The following is a 19,207-nucleotide window of genomic DNA, read 5'->3' as shown; positions in this document are numbered from 1 at the left end:
ACCCCACCTTTAATACCATCTGTCCAGGAAATACCTCAAAAGGCACCACCACGTGCCACCACGCCTCAGTGCCGGCTCGGTCCGAGCTCTTGTGGGTCTCCGAGGAGCCCAACAAATGAGCGCCATGGTCTGATGGCAGGATCTGTGTGGAGAGGTCGGGGCGGCGGAGACTCTCCACTGCCCCACAGGGCCAGGAGTGCCCAGGTCGGGCAGAGAGACTCCCTACCACAGAGGGAACGGGAGGCCACACCCCGAGCCTGCCCCTCCAGCCCCCCACGGGCCGAACCGCCGTGAGGAGACACCGGCCCCCGGCCCCAAGCCCCACCGGCGGGTGGAGGCGCGACATCCCAGCACGCGCGGGCAGGGCGGCCGCTAAGGGAACGCCGCGAGGAGGGGGCGGGGCACGGGGCGGGGCGGGGCTCCCGCCGCTGGGCCTCGGCACCCGCCCGTCTCGTGCCACCGCCCTCGCGCCCCACCCCCCGCCGCCCGCCCGTGGCGCGCGGCCCTGCGTCAATGCAAATGAGCGGCGCGCGAGGCGAGGGGGCGGGGCGCCCCGCCTCCCTGAACGACTGCCTGACGGGATCACAGGCGGCGGAAGAAACCACCAGCCCAGCCTCCCCCACCCTGTCTGCGGAGGTAAAAGCCGGCCGCACCCGCTGCCGCAAAACGAAATAAAATCGTTTTATTTCAGGTATTGCCCACTTGAGGGCAGGTACGTCGTCGCAGCCCAGCGAGTGCCTTCCTCACCCAAAAGGCCAGCAGATCTTCAGGGCGTTACTAAAAGGCTGTCACCTCCCCTTCCCCCCCGCTTAAGTGGTAGCGCTCACCCGGCTCGTCGGCGCCGTGCGCGCGGGCGTCGCGCATCGCGAGCGCACACACACACTCCCTTACCCCGCCCCGAGCAGCGCCAGCGACAGGCAAGGGGGTGGGGCTCCCGCAGTAATGCATTATTCATGAGGGGGCGCACCCGCCGGCTCATTACCAAGGTCGGCCGGGCGGGCGCGGGGAGGGGGGTCGTGACGTAACCATGACGAATGTTCCGGCATTCTTAAGGGCGTTGCAGCCGGCTCCGAGCCGGCAGTGGGGGCGGGGGAGGCGGCTGGGGGTCAAGTGGAGCCCCGCTGCCGAAACTGGGGCCGCCCGCCCTGTGGGGGTACCGGCGGCCTCCCGTCCCTCCCCGCCAGTGCCAAGCCTGGAAACGCCCCGCTTTCCCCCCGCGTTACCCGGTGTAGCGGCTGGGGGGGGGGTCGGGGTCGGACGGAGGAGTTACCGGGGAGCGGTCGGGGGGGGCACGACCTGTCCGCGGGTATTTATGGTGATCTAGCGGATTACTGCGGGTGCGCGACTGTAGGCGGGAAGGGCCGCCCTACCGGGGGTCGCGATAGATTAGAAGGGGGGGGGGGGAAACCCCTGACAAAAATAGGATTATTTATTATCGAACGGCTCCGGTATTTTTAAAACCAGTGTAGTGGAAATTATGGCAAGGAAGAGGGTTTTTTTCTAGAAAGTGGCTATTTTTTGGCTTGTATAGTGGTCTGCGATAGGCGGGTGTTTACCCCCCCACACTCCCCCTGAAGATTATTAATTATCTTTGTCTCTTCAGACTCCCGGGGTGGGGAGTTCACCCCTCCGCTGAGCCGGTGCCGGGGAGCCCCCCCCCCCCATTGCATGGGGGATCGCAGCCGCGGGCTCCCGCAGACGGCGACCTCCAGCCCCAGCCCACCCTCGGGTGTAGGAGGCGCTGGCTCCGCCGGGCTCTTCCCCTCCCTGGCAGTGGCGGCAGCCGCCTCTCGTTCCTCCTCCTCCTCCTCACCCGCTGTAACCGGTTCCTCCGGCAGCGGCGGCGGGTCCGGTGGGTCGCCGCCGCCCTCTCTATTCCCCTCGGCGGCCGCTGCTGCGCATCATCAAAACATGCAGGATGAGCTGCTCCTGGGGGTGACACAGCAGCAGCAGGCAGGCAGCGAGAGGCTGGGCAGCAGCCCCGCATCGGGACACCCCCCTCTCGGCCACCCCTCCTCTGACTTTAAACCCAGTCTCAGCCCCCACCAGGATTTAAACAAGCAGCAACCGCAGCAGCAACAGCCGCCGCCTCCTCAGCTGAGCCAGAAGAGGAAAGAGTTTAAGCAGCAGCAGCTCAGCAGCCCAGCCCAGCTCGGCAGCAGCCACCCCCTGAATAACCACCACCCCCCAGACTATCATCACCACCCCCCTCAGCAGCAGCAGCAGCAGCAGTTCAGCCACCCCACTGACAAGTACCAGCAGCAGGAGCGCAGGCAACAGCAGCAGCTCCCGCTCCTCAGCGCTCACCCCCCGGAGCCGCCGCGGACGGGGGACTACCCGCACCACCGGCCCCTCAGCCCGGCCGAGCACAAGGGCGGCGCGGACAGGGGGGGTTCAGAGCGGCTCGCCCCTTCCTGCCCGGGGGGATCGGCGTCCGCGGACCCCAATGTGGGGGTGGCCGCCGCCTCCTGCGTGAATCCGCCTCCGTCTCCTCCTCATCTGCAGGCGAGAGCCAAGCTGCCCCCCATGGAGTCCCCCCCGAACAGCCACTTGCTGGGCAGCCCCGGGAACCTCCTGCCCGGCGGGCTAGGCTCTGGCTTCAGCAGCCTGCAGAGCCCGGAGATCCCCAGCCCCCATCACCAGAGCGGGGGCGGCTCCTCCTCGGCGGCTTCCCCTCCTCCTCCGCCGCTGCCCGGCTTCGGCACCCCCTGGTCGGTGCAGACCTCGTCGCCGCCTCCGCAGCAGACGCAGCAGCCTCCGGTCTCCAGCGGCGGCGGCGGCGGTGGGCAGATCAGCGCGATGCCGCCTCCGAGCCCGGAGTCCGAGACCAGCTTCTACCCGGGGATCCCGTCATCGATCAACCCCGCTTTCTTCCAGAGCTTCTCGCCGGTGTCTCCGCACAACCCCTGCGCCGGGCCCTTCAGCAGCCCCTTCTCGGCCGCCCCCCCGCCGCCGCCGCAGATGAATTTACCTCAGCAGCAGCAGCAGCAGCAACAGCAGAACCGGAGATCCCCTGTGAGCCCCCAGCTCCAGCACCAACACCAGGCGGCGGCCGCCGCCGCCGCCTTCCTGCAGCAGAGAAACTCCTACAACCACCACCAGGTACCGGGCGGCGGCGGGAGGGCCGGGCAGCCGCGGCGGGGCGGCAGGGAGCCCGGGCGAGCCGGCTCCGGAAGGGAGCCCGGGGCGGACCGGGGGAGACCGGGGCGAGGGGGAGCCCCGGCGGAGAGGGGAGCAGAGGGGGACGGGAGGACGACGCGGGGGTGGGGGGGGGAGGCTTCTGCTTCTCTTCCCCCCGTTTCGCTAGTCGGGGGAGCCGGGAGGCTTCTCTGTCCCCGCTGCCGGCGCCGGGCGAGGCTGCGCGGCGGTGACAGCCCGGCGGGACCGCGGCGTCGGAGGCAGGGCGGGGCCCGGCCCGGCCGCTGTCGCCCCACAGCGCTCGGCGGGCTGAGGGCCGCCGGTGGCCGGCGAGAGGGCACCTGCGCCCGCCGCCCGCTGCGGGGCCAGACTGGAAGGCGGCCGTAGGGCTCGGGCCGGGAGGCTGTTGGCAGCGGCCCGCCCCGCGCCCGGCCGCTGCTCCCCGCCCGTTCCGGGTGGCAGGTGGCAGGGCGGCCGCTTCGGCCGCGTCCCCTGGGCTGTGACCGGCCCTCCTCGGGACGCCGCCGGCTGCCCAGGGACGTCGTTTCTTTTCGGGATGAGAGGAGGGGGGTTCCTCTTTGAAAAGACAGTAAACGCTCCTTTTCGTGTCAGGAAGGAGTTTCACCGTGAAAATACCCCTCTTGCCCCCCCCCCCCCCCGCCGCGCCGCAGTCGCCCGTAGCGAGCGCGGTGTCCCCGAACAATGAGCCTGACAGCTCCGGCCGGTGCCTCCTCCCCGGGAAGCCCCTTCCCCAGCCTCAGACCTGCCCTCGCCCCCCCTGGGCGTGCTCGGTTGGATGGGCACCGGTCACCGAAAGTAGATTCAGATGGGAAAGCTGTCAACGTTGTTGTCTTTTCATGGGTTTTGCCCCAAATTACTTGAATTTGTATCGAAAGACAGCGCAATGTTTCAGGTTACCGTAGTTCTGCTACCGATTTTAATCGAGCGACATAACGATCCCGTCTTAAAATGGAAGTTTCCCTTTCCTCCTGGAACAAAATATTCGTTGTAAGAAATCAGAGAAAAGCAGGTCCACGTTAATATTACCTGCTAGTGCATTATAGCCACATCTTGCTCCGATTATCTGATCGGTTATGAAAAGCTGAAGTTAAATAGGCCTCATCTTAATTTTTCTTTCATTCTGGTATTAAGTCCTGTCAGTTTTAATCGGTAGAGCTGGATTTGTGAAGCGCTTTTATCAGAACTGGAATCTCCCATTAAGAGTGCTGCCTGTCCAAGAATTGATTTGGATGCATCATGATTAGGAGCTAGTTGTCCTTAACATCTATAATAACCCTCTTCAAACAAATTCCAAAGCAATTCTCCAACAGTGATGTGTACAGGAATTTTCTCTCAGTTACAAGTTGTAGGTAAACTTAAACAGTGCCATGACAGCATAGCTAGCAATATTAGAGGCTTGTTAACATTTGGCATTATCTCTTAAGGTTTGTTTCACAATAGAGTGCCTGCCTCTCCCAAAATTCCAACCGAAGTATTCAAGTTTTACAACATAATTATCTATAATTATATAGAATGGGATGTTTTCCTGATTACTTGACCAAGAATGGCTTTAGTGGGTTTTTTTGTTTGTTTTCGGGGGGGAGGGGGTTGTCTTATAATTTTGTCTGTCTTCAGGAAGTTCTGTTTAATATATAACATATTGATGAATTGACATGCTTTAAATTTTTAAGTTATTAGAACTACAAGCTGAGGGTTGCTTGCAGCTAAGCTTAAAGTACTGTGTTTTGATTTCACAGAAGAACTGTATTTAGAATATCCCACACACCCCATTTCTATGTTTGAGAAAAAGCCTTTCCAAGAACAGTCAGATTTGAGAACACTAAAGATAAATATCGTTCTTCACTGTCAGTCATGCTCAGTGGGTCCACCTCTTGGTAGTATGACAAGCACTATAGGTCACTTTTTAGCACAAGTTGTGGCTTAGGAATAAAAACTTACCATCCTGTAAAATCTTCCCTCTAAAGACTGCTTACATTTTCATATTGAGGAATATAGTGCATTTGTTAGATAGAGAAATACTTTATACCACATCTAAATAGAGGAAAAAAAAATCAAAAAAACCCCCAGATTCCACCCTGCAGAATTCCACAGATAGTCCTGTTGATTACTCCAGAAATACTTGAGCAGTAGCTTCAGAATAATGCATTTTAATGTGGAACTGTTAAGATAACTCCTTCAAACAGATTCTCTGTACAGTAATTGCTGCTCTTTTTGCTCTTATATGGTAATACTGAGACAATGATACTCAAAATAGTAGGGGGGGAAATCAATCTGCCATCTCAATTTTAATTTTTAAATTTCTACTCACTCTAGTGAAATACTACTACTCACTGAGTATAAATAATTATTATTAGTAGAATAATAATTATTATTAATAATTTTTAAAATTGATGCCTTTGAAATTCTTGTGTTATTTTTGCAGTGATGTTACTATATAATACCAAATAATGTGTGATAAAATGGTCTCAGGGATTTTTGTAACATGGTGTTATACCCTGGAATTGTTCTACCTGGTAGCTTTAAAGAATGCTACCAATTACTAAAATGATAATCTAAACTGCTTGCATAAGTACTGCAGGGTTTTTGGGGGAGAGTATGGGGCAGTGGGAATTACAGGGGTTTTTATGATGCTGTGTTTTCTTCCTTGCCTCGGTAATTAATTTACATGTTATCAGGAAAGAGGGGTTTATAGAAATGTCTGCACATTGATTACTTGGTGGTTGTTTGTTTTGTTTTTTGTTATTTTGTGGGGTTTTTAAAGTAGAAAAACATTTCAGGTATTTTCAAAATAATATAAACGAATTTTATCTTTTTAGCCTCTTCTGAAGCAGTCGCCCTGGAGCAATCAGAGTAGCGGCTGGAGCACAGGAAATATATCCTGGGGAGGAATGCATGGCAGAGACCATCGTAGAACTGGAAACATGGGAATTCCAGGAACTATGAACCAGATCTCTCCTTTGAAGAAGCCCTTTTCTGGTAATGTCATAGCTCCTCCTAAATTTACTCGCTCCACTCCATCACTGACACCAAAATCGTGGATTGAAGATAATGTTTTCCGAACTGACAACAACAGTAATACTCTTCTTCCTTTGCAGGTAAGGATGGTATGTAACTGGTGTGTTCATGGTCTTGCATAGCATTTTGGCTTCATTAATTTTAAATGAGAATTAAACGGTGGTTACAGCCCTGATACTTGGTTTGAAAATTGTATATTTCTGTATTATTTTTAGTCCTAAACTGCAACTAACCCCAGCGTTTGCAGTGTATTCAGCAATGTATGATTCTCACAGTTAATTAAGAATATTGACTGTCAAGAAAGATAGAAACTGTAGCCACTGATGCAGCAATAGAGCAAAATATGTTTAACCCAGCAAGTATTTTCTGCCTGCGGTAACACTCGTATTTTTATAAATCCCTTTAAAACTTAGGATTTTTTTGTTCGCTTGTCCTTGTACATAGGTTTTCTTACTTTTGTAGATGGCTCTGAGTCTTTGTCACGTTCGTCTTTTACTGGTATTCTAGGCTGACATTTGCATGTTAGTGAGATTTTTTTTTTTCCTCCGCATTCTAGCAACTTTTTTGTTATGTTTTGGCTGGAAGCTGTGTGATTTAGAAGTGTTAAACAGGAGGATGTGTCTTAGAACTAAAGATCTGGGTTCACCTCCTGAATTTTGCCAGTGACATCTTATGTGACTTTAGGTAAGTCACTTAACTCCAGCCTCAAGTTACCTGTTGGTAAAATGTTATTTTTTCCATTCCTGCCTATATTCATTTAGTCATAACATTTCTTGTTAGCAGAGACCTTTATTATTTTGGATCCCAATCTCAGCTGCCATTCTAACAGTTTATAGTTTTTGCATGGGGGTTTTTTTGTTACAAAAAAAGCTTAGGCAACTTATTTTAGAAACAATGCATTTTAAAATAGAAAGCAGATTATTCTGTTAATTCTGTACATTCTTTAATTTTCGTTACGCCTGTGTCAGCTTCATTTTTTGTCTCACACTGAGCTACCATATTCCAGCAAAAGTGAAAAAGATAATATGCAGAGAAAATAATTAGAATGTTTCTTTATCTCCACATAAGGCTATTATATTTGGGTTTTGTTAGGTTTCACACAGAGCAACCTAGAGTTTCATTTGTTGTAATTGTGACCATATTTGAGTTTGTACAGCTGTATTTGCATCAATTAGCAAGCTAATCCTTATGTAGCTGTAATAGTGGCAAAAGGGTGCTCCCTGGGACCAGATATCCCACTAGAGTTCCTATTTTTCTTACCATTTTGTTGGTGGAGTTCCATTTGGCACAAGAGACCATGTCCTGACTCTATCCAGGTGAGCTCTGATACTTGCAGTATTCTTGAGGTCAATGGTGACTTTTGGACATACCTAAATTCTGCTCCAAGTGTGTGCATTGGACCTGAAAAAATTAAGAGGATTTGCCTATACTGTGAAGATCTCTTCCGTTAAGTAGCCTTGCTAGCTGAAATATTGTAGTTGAATAATTTTGGGGGGAGTGGAAAGATGGGAAAAAATGTGCCATTCTTTATGTATTCAACTTGATCTGTTAAGGAAAACAGATTACAGATAGGTAATGCTTTGCGGTGGAGGCCTCCAAGAATAGTTGAAAGTAAATACTGAAATGTCTCCTGAAGATGTTAGCCTAAGGAACAGGGTTAAAAATACTAATGCCATCATACGTTGAAACTGCAGTGACGTATACGTTGGAATTCATATGCAGCTAAGCACAAGTTGTGAGTATGTTTACTCATTCAGTATGCCTTACGAGTCAGTATGACTATTTGCACTTTCAGAAGCTTCTACAGCTGTTGTCTAATATAGATTAACTCATTTTATGTCTAAGCAAAAGTATTGTGTATTCAAATGATAATCTAAGTAATTTCTATCTGGTAGGGTAGAAAAAAATCCTTGCAATTTAACTTTTGTTATAGAACACAATGTTTTAGTTTGGGTGGGGTGTTGCTTTTGGGTTATTTTTTAAAAAGATAGTGTCAAAGTGAGAAGGTAGGCACACTTAATTGTTGGTCTTACATGTGAGCACCAGAGTCACCTATTAAATAGACCTGTTTGGCTATATTTATGCTGTAGATCTATCTATGCTTAAATCTTCTTTACATGTGTAAAGTCATAGTTGCTGAACACAGTAAAAATAATCCTTTTTGAAGGGTTGCAGTGTTATCTACTGCTATTGTGGAAACACTAGATGCTTCCACAAATTACTTTGCTACACTGAAATCGTGTTTTTATTTTTCAGTTATTGTACTATTGTTATATAGTTAATTCCTTGTGATGACTGTTACATTTTGCAAGTCATAATGAAAAAGTTAAATAGAGCTTGGAGCTGGTGCTTCTTTTCATCAGGACTTGTGTTGGCAATTGTGATGCTGTCAAACACCCATCTTGCTAATTCATACTGTCCTTGTCTCCTTCCATAAAAGGCTGAAGTATTTAGATTGAGGATTCTTAAAGATACAGTAGCAATTTCAGAAGATACTAAAAAATAGCAGTAATTAAATTTTGTGCCATTTGGAAAGTCTTGCACAAAAGCATGTGTACATAGACGTTACCTATTTCTTCCAAGCCTCCACAGAGCAAACACATCTTAGCATGCATATTGAATACATACTGCATAATTCACAGTTTTGCAGAATACTTTTCTGCATGATCATGCATTTTTGTTTTAACTGCAGTAATCGTTTTGTGTGGCAGGGGACAAAGCACCTCTCCTCCGAACTTTAGCTAGCTCAAGCTTAGCAAATGAAAACAGCTTAGAAAAGCCAGTGTCCTCACTGACTAACTTTCTGTAGATCATTAATGTTCTGCTATTTTTTAAAATGCTATATATTTTTTGCTAAGTCCGATTGGCATTCAGCAGTGTCAGCTGCTCGTCCAGTTCCTGTAAAACATGTACCCGATGCAAACAAGATAAGCCACAGAGAAATCATATACAAATTCAAAGCTTTTCCCTTCCATGAAACTTACTTATTCTTTGGTGTTTGCATTGATGGATAGTATAGAACTGACATAAATTCTGATGAAAATAATATTTCTTGGCATTAAACTAATATACCAGTGACAATGAATGTCATCACTGATAACTGAGTAAGTAATTACGGGTATTACTTAAAGGGGTGAAAGCAGATTTTCTGTACTTCATAGTTAAAACTGAAACATGCCCCACGTAAAGTTGAACTCACAGTGGCCACATTAGTTACAGCGAAGCTGCTTTTGCTTATAGCAGTTATAAAGGCCATCTCTCAGGAGTTTTCCAAAGTTCAAGAGTTTTTGTTTTGTTTTTAAATAAAAGTAGTTAAACATCATGGCAACACTGATTTAAATGTGAGCAAATTAAGCCAATAGCCAAGTTTTTCTTACGTGACTCACTGTAAGAAACTTTTTTCCCTCCCTCAGGTTTTTAAGATAACACAAACTACATCAGTTAAAGTTCTTTCATAGAAAAAATTATGTCTACAAGTTTGAGTTCTACTTGTACCATTATAGGTACTTCATACAGGGAAGGGATTGTTGCCTTGTACCGGAATCATTAAGGAACAATTAGAAATCTTGTCAGGTATTCACACCATCTAACTTAAGCATTTAATTGAGGAGCCTATTTCTCTCTCCTTAGAGAGAATCTAGGCTCCTTATTTAGATAATCTAATTCTCTAGAAGAACATACCTGGCACCACTGACCTTATACAGCCCTTGGGATTCCAGTTTAGGCACTTACTTTGAATGTCAAGAAGTTAGACAATACAAATATTCTTCTCTCATTCCCTGATCTAAAGTACAAAAAAAAATGCATATAGGGTGTAAAGCTAAAAATATATTTCTAACCCCAGATACTTTTTTTTTTTTCCCCAAAAAAAACATGCTTCAGGCATTTCTGTGGCCAAAACGCAAGCACAGAAATCAGTGGGGTTTATATTAATTTTTTTCATTTACATTCCTTGGATGAGGAAAATAATTAACTATTTCTAAATTTTTTTTAAAAATTGGACTGTCTGCTAACCGTATTTTGATTGCAACTTAATGTTTCTTAAAATCTTGCAAATAAGCTTACTAAAACCTATTATAACAGTTTAATAATACACTCCAGCGTTTAACTATTTTCAGTCTAGTAAAAACACTGCATTCTATGAATATGAATTTAGTTTCTCTGTCTCTTTTGAGTTAAGGAAATACACTGCATGTCCAGGTGTTTTTCACCTTGATTTGTCCTTCCTGTTTGTTCAAACAAACAGTATGTGAAATGTTTGTGGTCCCAAAAGCTGAGCTTTATTATCCTACGTTTGAATATAGCTCTCCAGCTGGGTATTTGTATGGTAAGGTACCATCTCTTACAAATGCAGATTTTTCTTTTCCTATTTATTTTTGAAATGTGCTAAAGTTTTCAAAGAAAACAAAACACTTGCAAAGCACAATGAGTTTTAAGATTGTATGTCACAACGTGTTAGTTTTAGATATTTAATTTAAAGTGCTGTCATGTTGCTTCTGCCTTACAATCACTTCCGTTCAGAGGATTTCAGATTCTCAATATGACAGTTTTAGTATGGTTTAATAAATGTACCTTAACAGTTTAAAGTGGCTAATCTAGAGGACACACATACCAGGCAATATTAGATGAAGAGCAAGTTGCTAAAGTTGGGTTCTTAATGCCATATTTAGACTCCTAAATAGGTGGCCTGTTTCTTCAGAAGTGCTGGGTGTTTGGCAGCTTATGTTAAACTTGAAGACATTGGGAGTATCTAGCTGCTGAGTCTTCAGACTAGTGTAATTGTCCAAACACTGATTTATAAGTCAGGCTTTACCAGTTTATTTTTACTAAGGCAATATCTGCAACAGAACAGCGTCTTCAGGATTTTTAATGCAGTAGATTGATTACCTGGGACTGATTAAATAACATACAAAACCAGATATTTGTGTCTGAGGACCATACTGGGGATATCTCTAATTGGAGAAAATGGTCTACTGCCATACTTCTAGCTTCAGGATTAAGACCTTTGAATAAATAGTATTTGGAGCTGCATAGATGAATGATTCAAAGGAATCAATTAGGAGAAAGTTTGTGGGGCTTACCATACAAATGTTTTTATGACCTCTTACGAACAAAGAATTCTCTCCTACTGTTAAAATTTGCTTCAGTTATACAGCTCGTCCAGTTAATGCAAGTCAGAATCAGAGTTTGGAAAACTCAACAAAATACTTAGCAGCTGTGGTAGTATAGCAAAGATGTATACGCTCAGTAGCGTATCTCTCCTCATTCTGTCTGCCAAAGCACAGTTGTTCGCTAAGTGAAAATGAATACGTTCTCACCTAAGATCTATCCGAAAGTACATTTACCGTATGGTCTGATGTATTTGCATTTAAATACTCAAGACTATGTAGATATTTCTAGATGCGAGGGGAGGGGGACACGGGGGACAGGGGAGAGAGTAAAAAAATCCCCCAAAACCTAAAAGAACCGAAAACTTGAATAACAACTTCCCCTTCAAACATCTAATTGTTCCTTTAGTATTATGTTGAAGCTGTTACGAGGCAAATCTAGAAGATTTGTATGTTAAGTCAATCTTGCCAAGCCTTTAATCATCTCCATAATGTGTCTGTTTGTTTCTGGTTTATGAATGTATATTCTTGAGCTGAAGTACTCCAGTGTGGATACAGTACATGCTGTTGGGATTTTTTTTGTTTGTTTTTCAGTGCTTATGTAGTTGGGAAGTAGGTGTGTCTGCCACAGGAGCTGTTCTTGGTGCATTTTAGGCTCAGTTAGCTTACACAGCGGATTGTGTCACTTTAATACACTTTTGCTGTCAGGTTGACAGTTCACAGATGTCTACCAGATATTATAGTTAGTCTTTACCACTAATGACACCATGGAAAGTAACCAAGCAATTTCATGTGTCTACTTTAAACCTTCCTCCTTGTGTTTTTATAGAGCTAAAATTGTAGTTGTCATAGGTTTTCCTATTAAGTTTCTCATTTACACTAGTTATGGTTTCAACAAGGGGCTTATGATTATAGTATGTCTTCACTAAAATAAGAATGACTTTTAAGTTTAGATGCTAGCAAAGATGGTATTTTAGAATATATAATGTACTTAATTATTAGGTTTTTACTGCTAACATTAACACTGAATACTGTATTCAGGTGCTTTTAAGTCTGTGAATATTATTAAATCAGCTGTCACTTTCTAGTAGAACAGAGTTTTATTCAGGTCAATTTTAAGGTGAAAAAATTGAACTTGTTAACATTTTAGTTTGGGAAGTGATTTAGAAAAAGTTTCTTTAATTGAGCTTTTAAAAAATTCACTTAATTTAGCAAGGTCAAAGCTACAGAGTCTTTTTTTGCAGCTAGCTGAGACCATACTCAAAATTGACTAGAAGCTTTATGACTTCTAAGTTGTTTCCAGCCCCCATTGGATGGTGCTACATTTCTCTGGAATATGTGGTGATGCGTAAAGGAGCATATTTTAAAGATACTTGCATTTACTGAATTTAATACCTATGTTAGAAGTCTAATTTTTTACTTGAAGTAGTCCTACAGATTGGTAGTTTAAAGCATGTGTCCAAAATTCAAAGTTGTTTAACTTCCTGACTATGAACATCTATTTTTAGTGTTTGTGGTTGAAGATTAGCAAAATTGTATTCACTGTTTAATAGTTTCTGTCCTTGTATTTGCTTTATGTGTAAATGACAATATATAAGCTTTGAGAAGTGACTGTGCTGAGTTTCTGCAAATGCTCAAACAGGATGATCTTTGCACAAATTGCATGGATTTATTTAGAAGTCCTAAATAGATTGTGCCAAGAAAAATTATTTGTCCAACAATTTAGTGTTGAAACTTGCTCTTCAGAGAAAGCTGCCCTCCTGCCATTCATTCCACATTTAGATGTATGAGGGGAGGACTTCTGAAATGCGCACTCTGTAGATGCATTTTGCATAACATTGCAAAAAATTCCTTCTAGCACTAACTGCATTCTACAGGTAGGATACTTCATGCTTCTCCTATATTGTGTAAATTTGTAAAAATTCAGAAATAATTATCACTTTTCTGTGAACTTCCTTACATAGTCTTAACTTTTAAGTTGATGTGACAATTTGTCACTTAGCCATATACCTCTGAATCTGTAAGCAGTTACACCAAAACCACGTTTTCAGTTCTGCTGTGCATGAATGCAGTTGTGATTGTGGTATGGGAAAGGTAGGTCAAGCAGGATTCAAATGTTTATACAGTTAAAAAGAAATAAAAAGCTAGTGTGAGAATTTATAGTGCTTGGGAGAAGTTAACTGTCGGATCTGGGGAAAAAACTAGCATTATGTTGTGACATTCCACTGAGATACAGACCTTCTGACACAGCAAGAGTTCACTTGCTTCTTAGCACAGGACTGACGAGCCGCAGAGGTGAGGGAAATGCAAAATATTTTACAGGAATTCAGCCTTGACAAAAGGGGCTTTTGGAGTTAGGATGATACAAAACTTGTATTAAGATATACGCTTATGTATCAATGCCTTTGTACTACTAATTATCTTTAGTTTCATTATTTCAACACAGTTGATAAGCAGTTATCTTCTAAAACAACCTGGAACTACCTTTAAAACAACATGGAAATAGTTCTAATTCTTGGGACTATTTCCATGTTGTTTTAAAGGTAGTTCCAGGTTGTTTTAGAAGATAACTGCTTATCAACCGTGTTGAAATAATGAAACTAAAGATAGTCCCAAGAATTAGGACCATTTCCACATGCATGGAAAACTTTCTAAAACAATCATTTTCAGTGGTAGTACTTTTCATGCTTGTCCTAAAGATTGAGGAAAATCACAGTGGAAATTTTCTGATTGAGTAGAGCATGCTGTAGTAGAACTGTCCCCTTTCAAACCGTTGTGGATTTTTTTTCTACAGCAGAACTTTCTAGAAAACATTTGCTGATGTGACCTACATTACTGAAATACTTTTAAAGTTCTGCTTTGAAATGAAAGCTTCATATTTGCATAGATAACTGTGCTCTTTAAAGATATGATACACTATTTGGGGAGCACAAAGCAGTGTTTTAGCATTATAAAGCCTAGTTGCACAAAGGTTTAAAATGAACCTTGTATCCAAAGAATGACTTACTCCTTTTGAAATAGTTAAATTTCAGATAATGTTGCTTTATAGTACGTAGTTCACCAGTGTGAATTGGAATAGATGTTAAAAGTTTGAAGCACTGATTACCTAGATATTGCCCAAACTCACAAATGGATAGCATGATGTAGGTAGTGAGATAGCAGAATACCATTCCCATATTTAAATCCTGCTTTACTTTAGTGTATTCACAACAATTTTTATATTGTACAGTGCATGCCTATTGCATGTTTTGACTGCCAGAAGTGAAGTAATACAATTCAAAGAAACAAACCTCATTTTTTAGTTTTATAAATATCAACTTTCTAAGGTGTGAAGAGGATGGGAAAAGTTTGTTTCTCCTGCTTCCAGCAGCACAAGACCTTTTACTTGGGATACACAGAGCTTGCAAAACGGAGTGATGCAAGGGTGAAGTTACAATCATTGCACCATGTCAGCCAGTGGTGTAGTTTACAAATGAATCACAAATGCATGTTATATGTTTTACTTTTCCATTTCTCTGTAAGATCTGCGACCAAATGGGCCAGTTTTAGGAATTAACCATGATGGAGCCCTTTCTTACAGGCTTCTGCTCTCCAGAGCAAAGTTAAGTCTACAGTATCATAGAATCATTTAGGTTGGAAAAGACCTTCAAGATCTTCGAGTCCAACCATCAACCATGCCCACTAAACCGTGTCCTGAAGTGCCTTGTCTACGCACTTTTTGAATATCTCCAGGGATGGTGACTCCACCGCTTCCCTGGGCAGCCTGTTCCAATGTCTGACAACCCTTTCAGTGAAGACATTTTTCCTAATATGCAACCTAAACCTCCCTTGCCACAACTTGAAGCCATTTGCTTTCGTCCTATCACTAGTTACTTGATAGAAGAGACCAGAACCCACCTCACTACAACCTCCTTTCAGGTAGTTGTAGACAGCGATAAGGTCTCCCCTCAGCCTCCTTTTCTCCAGGCTAAACAACCCCAGATCCCTCAGCCGCTCCTCATAAGACTTGTGCTCCAGGCCCCTCACCAACTTGGTTGCCCTTCTCTGGACATGCTCCAGCACCTCAATGTCTTTCCTGTAGTGAGGGGCCCAAAACCAACACACACAGTACTCGAGGTGTGGCCTCACCAGTGCTGAATACAGGGGAAGAATACAGTAAAGACCATTTGCCAGATAGTCATGTGATACCTCAACATATATGTATATAGCAATGATCAAAAAATAAATAAAATCTTATTTAATGAGCCTGTAACAAAGATAAAGCATCACACATACAGTTCAGTCCAGTTTTTACCAATACTAGTTCCTTTTGCCCTATCAGCTACAGAAGTAGCAAAGCATGTTTTCTGTTTCTTCAGCATTGTTTTTTGCAAGAGCACTTACTACCTACCAAGTACTGACTTCAGCTGAATTTAAGACTTCCTTAAAATCCTGTTGAGATACTTTCTGAATGCTAGGGGACAGCAGGGAACAGATCCAGCTTTGTCACTGCTCACACCTTCTGTAGAAAGCAAGTTTGCTATGGTAAGCAGGTTCTTTTCATTGCACTATTGAGAAACAAATCTGCAAGGGCATGGAAGCAGATTAGTCACTTCAGTTTCATTCTTCTGCTTCTCAGGACAGCTAGAGAACTGAATGAAAGCCAGTCAATCCCAAAATAAGGCTGCTGTGAACTAAAATAGTACTGGTGACTTGTTGGCACTCAAACCAGGTTGAAGATCACCTCACAAATTGTTGGTGGCATTTGGTCTGGGACATGGCAGGAGACAAGAGAAACTGACTTTTTTAATTTATCATTAAAATTATTTAAGGGCTTCCAAAAAGAAAATAAAGGATTTGATCAAATGAACATAGCAGATTGTTTACCCAACAGGAAGCCATTACTCTTTGTAGTTGTTTGAGGGAGAGGGAGCTGAAAAAGAGGCTTCTCCCTCTTCATCCCAATGTTGTGTCAAGTTGACTAAATGTTCCAAGAAAGATGAAAGTAAATTTAAGTTTCATCATGGCTTGTTTTGCAAAGTTGTTGATAAGTCACAGTCTCTGACTCACAGAAAACCTCTGTTTCAAAGCTTGTTTTTCATTCCCCAAACATGAAGAATGCTTGCTGAGGGACATCATAGTTTGAAATTAATCTATGTTCTGCTGAACTGTCACGGAAAGTCACAGTGAGTGTGGGTCAGATACCTTCTGTCCCCATTATATACGTACTAAGTGGATGGCTGCATCTTTAGTGAATTTTAATGGTCATGGGATGCGTGTGGTGTATTTCATCCTACCCTTGTTGAATTACTACAGTGCAACTAGAGACAAGACAACAGTAAAATTAAGGCATGATTACAGGATTCTTTTAAGTGCAATACAGTCCAGCCAGAAGCCTTGCAAATAGAAGAGATTAAGGTTTTACGCAAACTATTTTCAGTCTCTGAAGGTATCCCAGAAAGACCAAAGAAGTTAGAAGTCATCTTTTTTCTGTCTCTCTAACTTGGGTGTATTAGAAAACATGGGAGAAAATGTCTTAGTTGAGCATAAAAATCACTGAAAACATTCATGATTTAATACCATAATTTTTATTACCTTCAGTGAAAATATTTGTAAGACATTATGGTAACTCTTCTTAATCTTCATGTGCAAAACAATTGTTCTCTATAAGGCTGATAATCTATTAGTAAACTTTGTGACATTTTCTTTTCATAGTTTAGCTTTAGTTTTCCAAACTTCAGCCATTTAGTGCTGACCATTTGTAACTCAAGTCTTTGTATGCAGAGGGTCTCAGATTAATCACTCAGAAGCCAGGAAGTGCAGTCTCAGCAGGGGGGCTGAGGGCCCATGCGTGGAACTTAGCCAAGCACCAAGAAAATGCTTTCTTTCATAGGAGGTGACCGTCCTTGTCCTGTAGTTCCCCACCTTACTCACTATTTAACTTCTGCATGAAATGAAATTGAGTTCTTACAGACATTAGTCTCCTTCATTAAACAGCCTAATGCTTATCTCTGCTGTGTTTCACTAAAACTCATTCAAGCAGTTCTTCAGAAGGAAACAGGCAATCACAGGTTATCAAAGTGCATACACAGAAGAGTTCTTCACAGTGCATCTCTAGTTTTATATTTGGATACTATTAAACTTACGGTTAATAAAATCAGGTCTTACCGTTAATAAATTCAGGTATCTTAAGCTTTTGTATCATTGTCCATATCCAGAGTGAGTGTACAGCCTTTAGAAGGCACCTTTGTCTTCCTATCAAGTTTCCTGTTCAAACGTACAGAATTTGTATTTCAATACTAAGGATTTTGTTCTCTTTTAGGATCGAAATAGAATGTATGACAGTCTGAATATGCACTCTTTGGAAAACTCCCTTATTGACATTATGAGAGCAGAGCATGATCCACTTAAAGGTATGTTATTATGCTAAATAAAGAAAAAAGAGTTATCTGTTCTGCATATTTGAATTAATACTGATTGCTAATTTAGATTCTAGTTTCATGTTAAAACAGCAAATGAATTACTTTCTCAATTCACATGAAAGGTCAATCTCAAACTGTATTTTATTGAAAACAATGATTTACAGTTGTTTAAAACTTAAGCTTTAGTGTCTTCATAGGTTTTTCTCCCTCTCCCCACCATCCTTCCCTCCCTTCCCCCAAGAAATTCATAGTTAGTTTTATTTGAAATTTACTTGTCTGCTGTAGGAAATTCTACCTCAGTTTGTGAAGACATACCGTTCTGTTAGAGGTAGCCAAAAGAGGGTGGGAGGGGAGTCAAACCGCTACCAGTGTTAGCCAGTTAATTTTCCCTTTCTTTGCAGTGGAAGCTGAAAAGAAAATGAAGTCCACCAATAAACTCAGTTTTTGTCCTTTCAAATATTTTTTCAAAGCTCCTGGAGGATAATAATGCATCTAATTGTCCAGTTTCTGTTTGTCTGAATAAGTCCAGAAACTTGGCTTTAGAATGCTGATTCCTCTTACCCTTCTGTGCTCTGTTCAAATAATTTGGCCGCAGGAGTAAGCATATAGCTAATATTTGTGGGCTTCAATTTTAACTCCTCTATTCACTGTACATTAACTCACTCTTTTGAATTCTGTTCTTCCATACTTATTATCAGGTGGCATTTACTGTTGAACTTTGGGGCAGGGAGCCCAAGCCATTTTATTTGGCCTGATCAAATGTTACTTCATTTGTGGTGTTATAATTAGACTGACACAATCTAACTTTAAAATTATCCAAGACTTCAGGCTTGCTTTGCAGAAATTAAGTCTCAGTATTGGAGCGATTGAAAAAATAATTCTTTCTTTTTATATCGTTATTTACTCCCATCCATTCTCCATTTCTAGAGGCTCCTAGGCTTAATATATATTACATTAGCACATAAGGGCCTGTGTTCTCCTAATTTGAAAGACTAAAGTCTGCGCACAGTTCTCTTAAGATCTGTAATCAATTGGAAGACCTGTAGTATTCAGATAGCATGGAATAGTATTGTAAGATTTACAGTGTAAAGCCGAAAGTTTGGGTTTTTTTTCAAGCTGAAAATCTCTACAAAGTGTCAATAAGTAGGTAGCATTTAGTTAGCCAGTTAATTTTCCTCCTCTTTAGAGTGGAAGCTGAAATTAAATTTTCTTAGATGTTCTTAAATCTGATACCTTATTTCTGACTGCCTACAGAGAACTAATTCCAGTTTTAACAATTTTATCATTTAAATCCATTATTAAATTCAGTTTCTGTCTATTGTGCATGTTTACAAAACATTACTAAGTAACACAAAGGGTTTGAAACCTGGGAACGGTTGGCCCAGTGGTAACTGCTGTGGACTAAAAGCATGCATATGTCATCAAAGACAAGGTAACTAGTTACATCATCCCTGTTTCAAAGCATTGTTGCGTCAATTTGCCACACTCAGGTGGTGACTAATACTTCTTTGGTTATCTGAACCC

General features: G+C 43.1%; 1 protein-coding gene across 2 annotated transcripts in view; it reads left to right on the top strand.

The window, feature by feature from the left end:
- Positions 1-1,581: 1,581 nt before the first annotated feature.
- Positions 1,582-19,207, top strand: part of CPEB2 (cytoplasmic polyadenylation element binding protein 2) — a 56,740-nt gene continuing 39,114 nt past the window's right edge. For both annotated transcript variants that reach the window (XM_052780455.1, XM_052780454.1), the window contains exons 1-3: positions 1,582-3,102; positions 5,976-6,254; positions 17,584-17,674. In XM_052780455.1, the coding sequence (XP_052636415.1) occupies positions 1,669-3,102; positions 5,976-6,254; positions 17,584-17,674 (1,804 nt within the window). In that variant the 5' untranslated portion in view covers positions 1,582-1,668. The remainder of the gene's footprint in view (positions 3,103-5,975; positions 6,255-17,583; positions 17,675-19,207) is intronic.

This window comes from Harpia harpyja, chromosome 2, assembly GCF_026419915.1.
Source record: "Harpia harpyja isolate bHarHar1 chromosome 2, bHarHar1 primary haplotype, whole genome shotgun sequence".
Lineage (NCBI taxonomy): Eukaryota > Metazoa > Chordata > Aves > Accipitriformes > Accipitridae > Harpia > Harpia harpyja.
The sequence above is the reverse complement of the archived record's forward strand: the minus strand, read 5'-3'. Positions and strand labels throughout refer to the sequence as shown.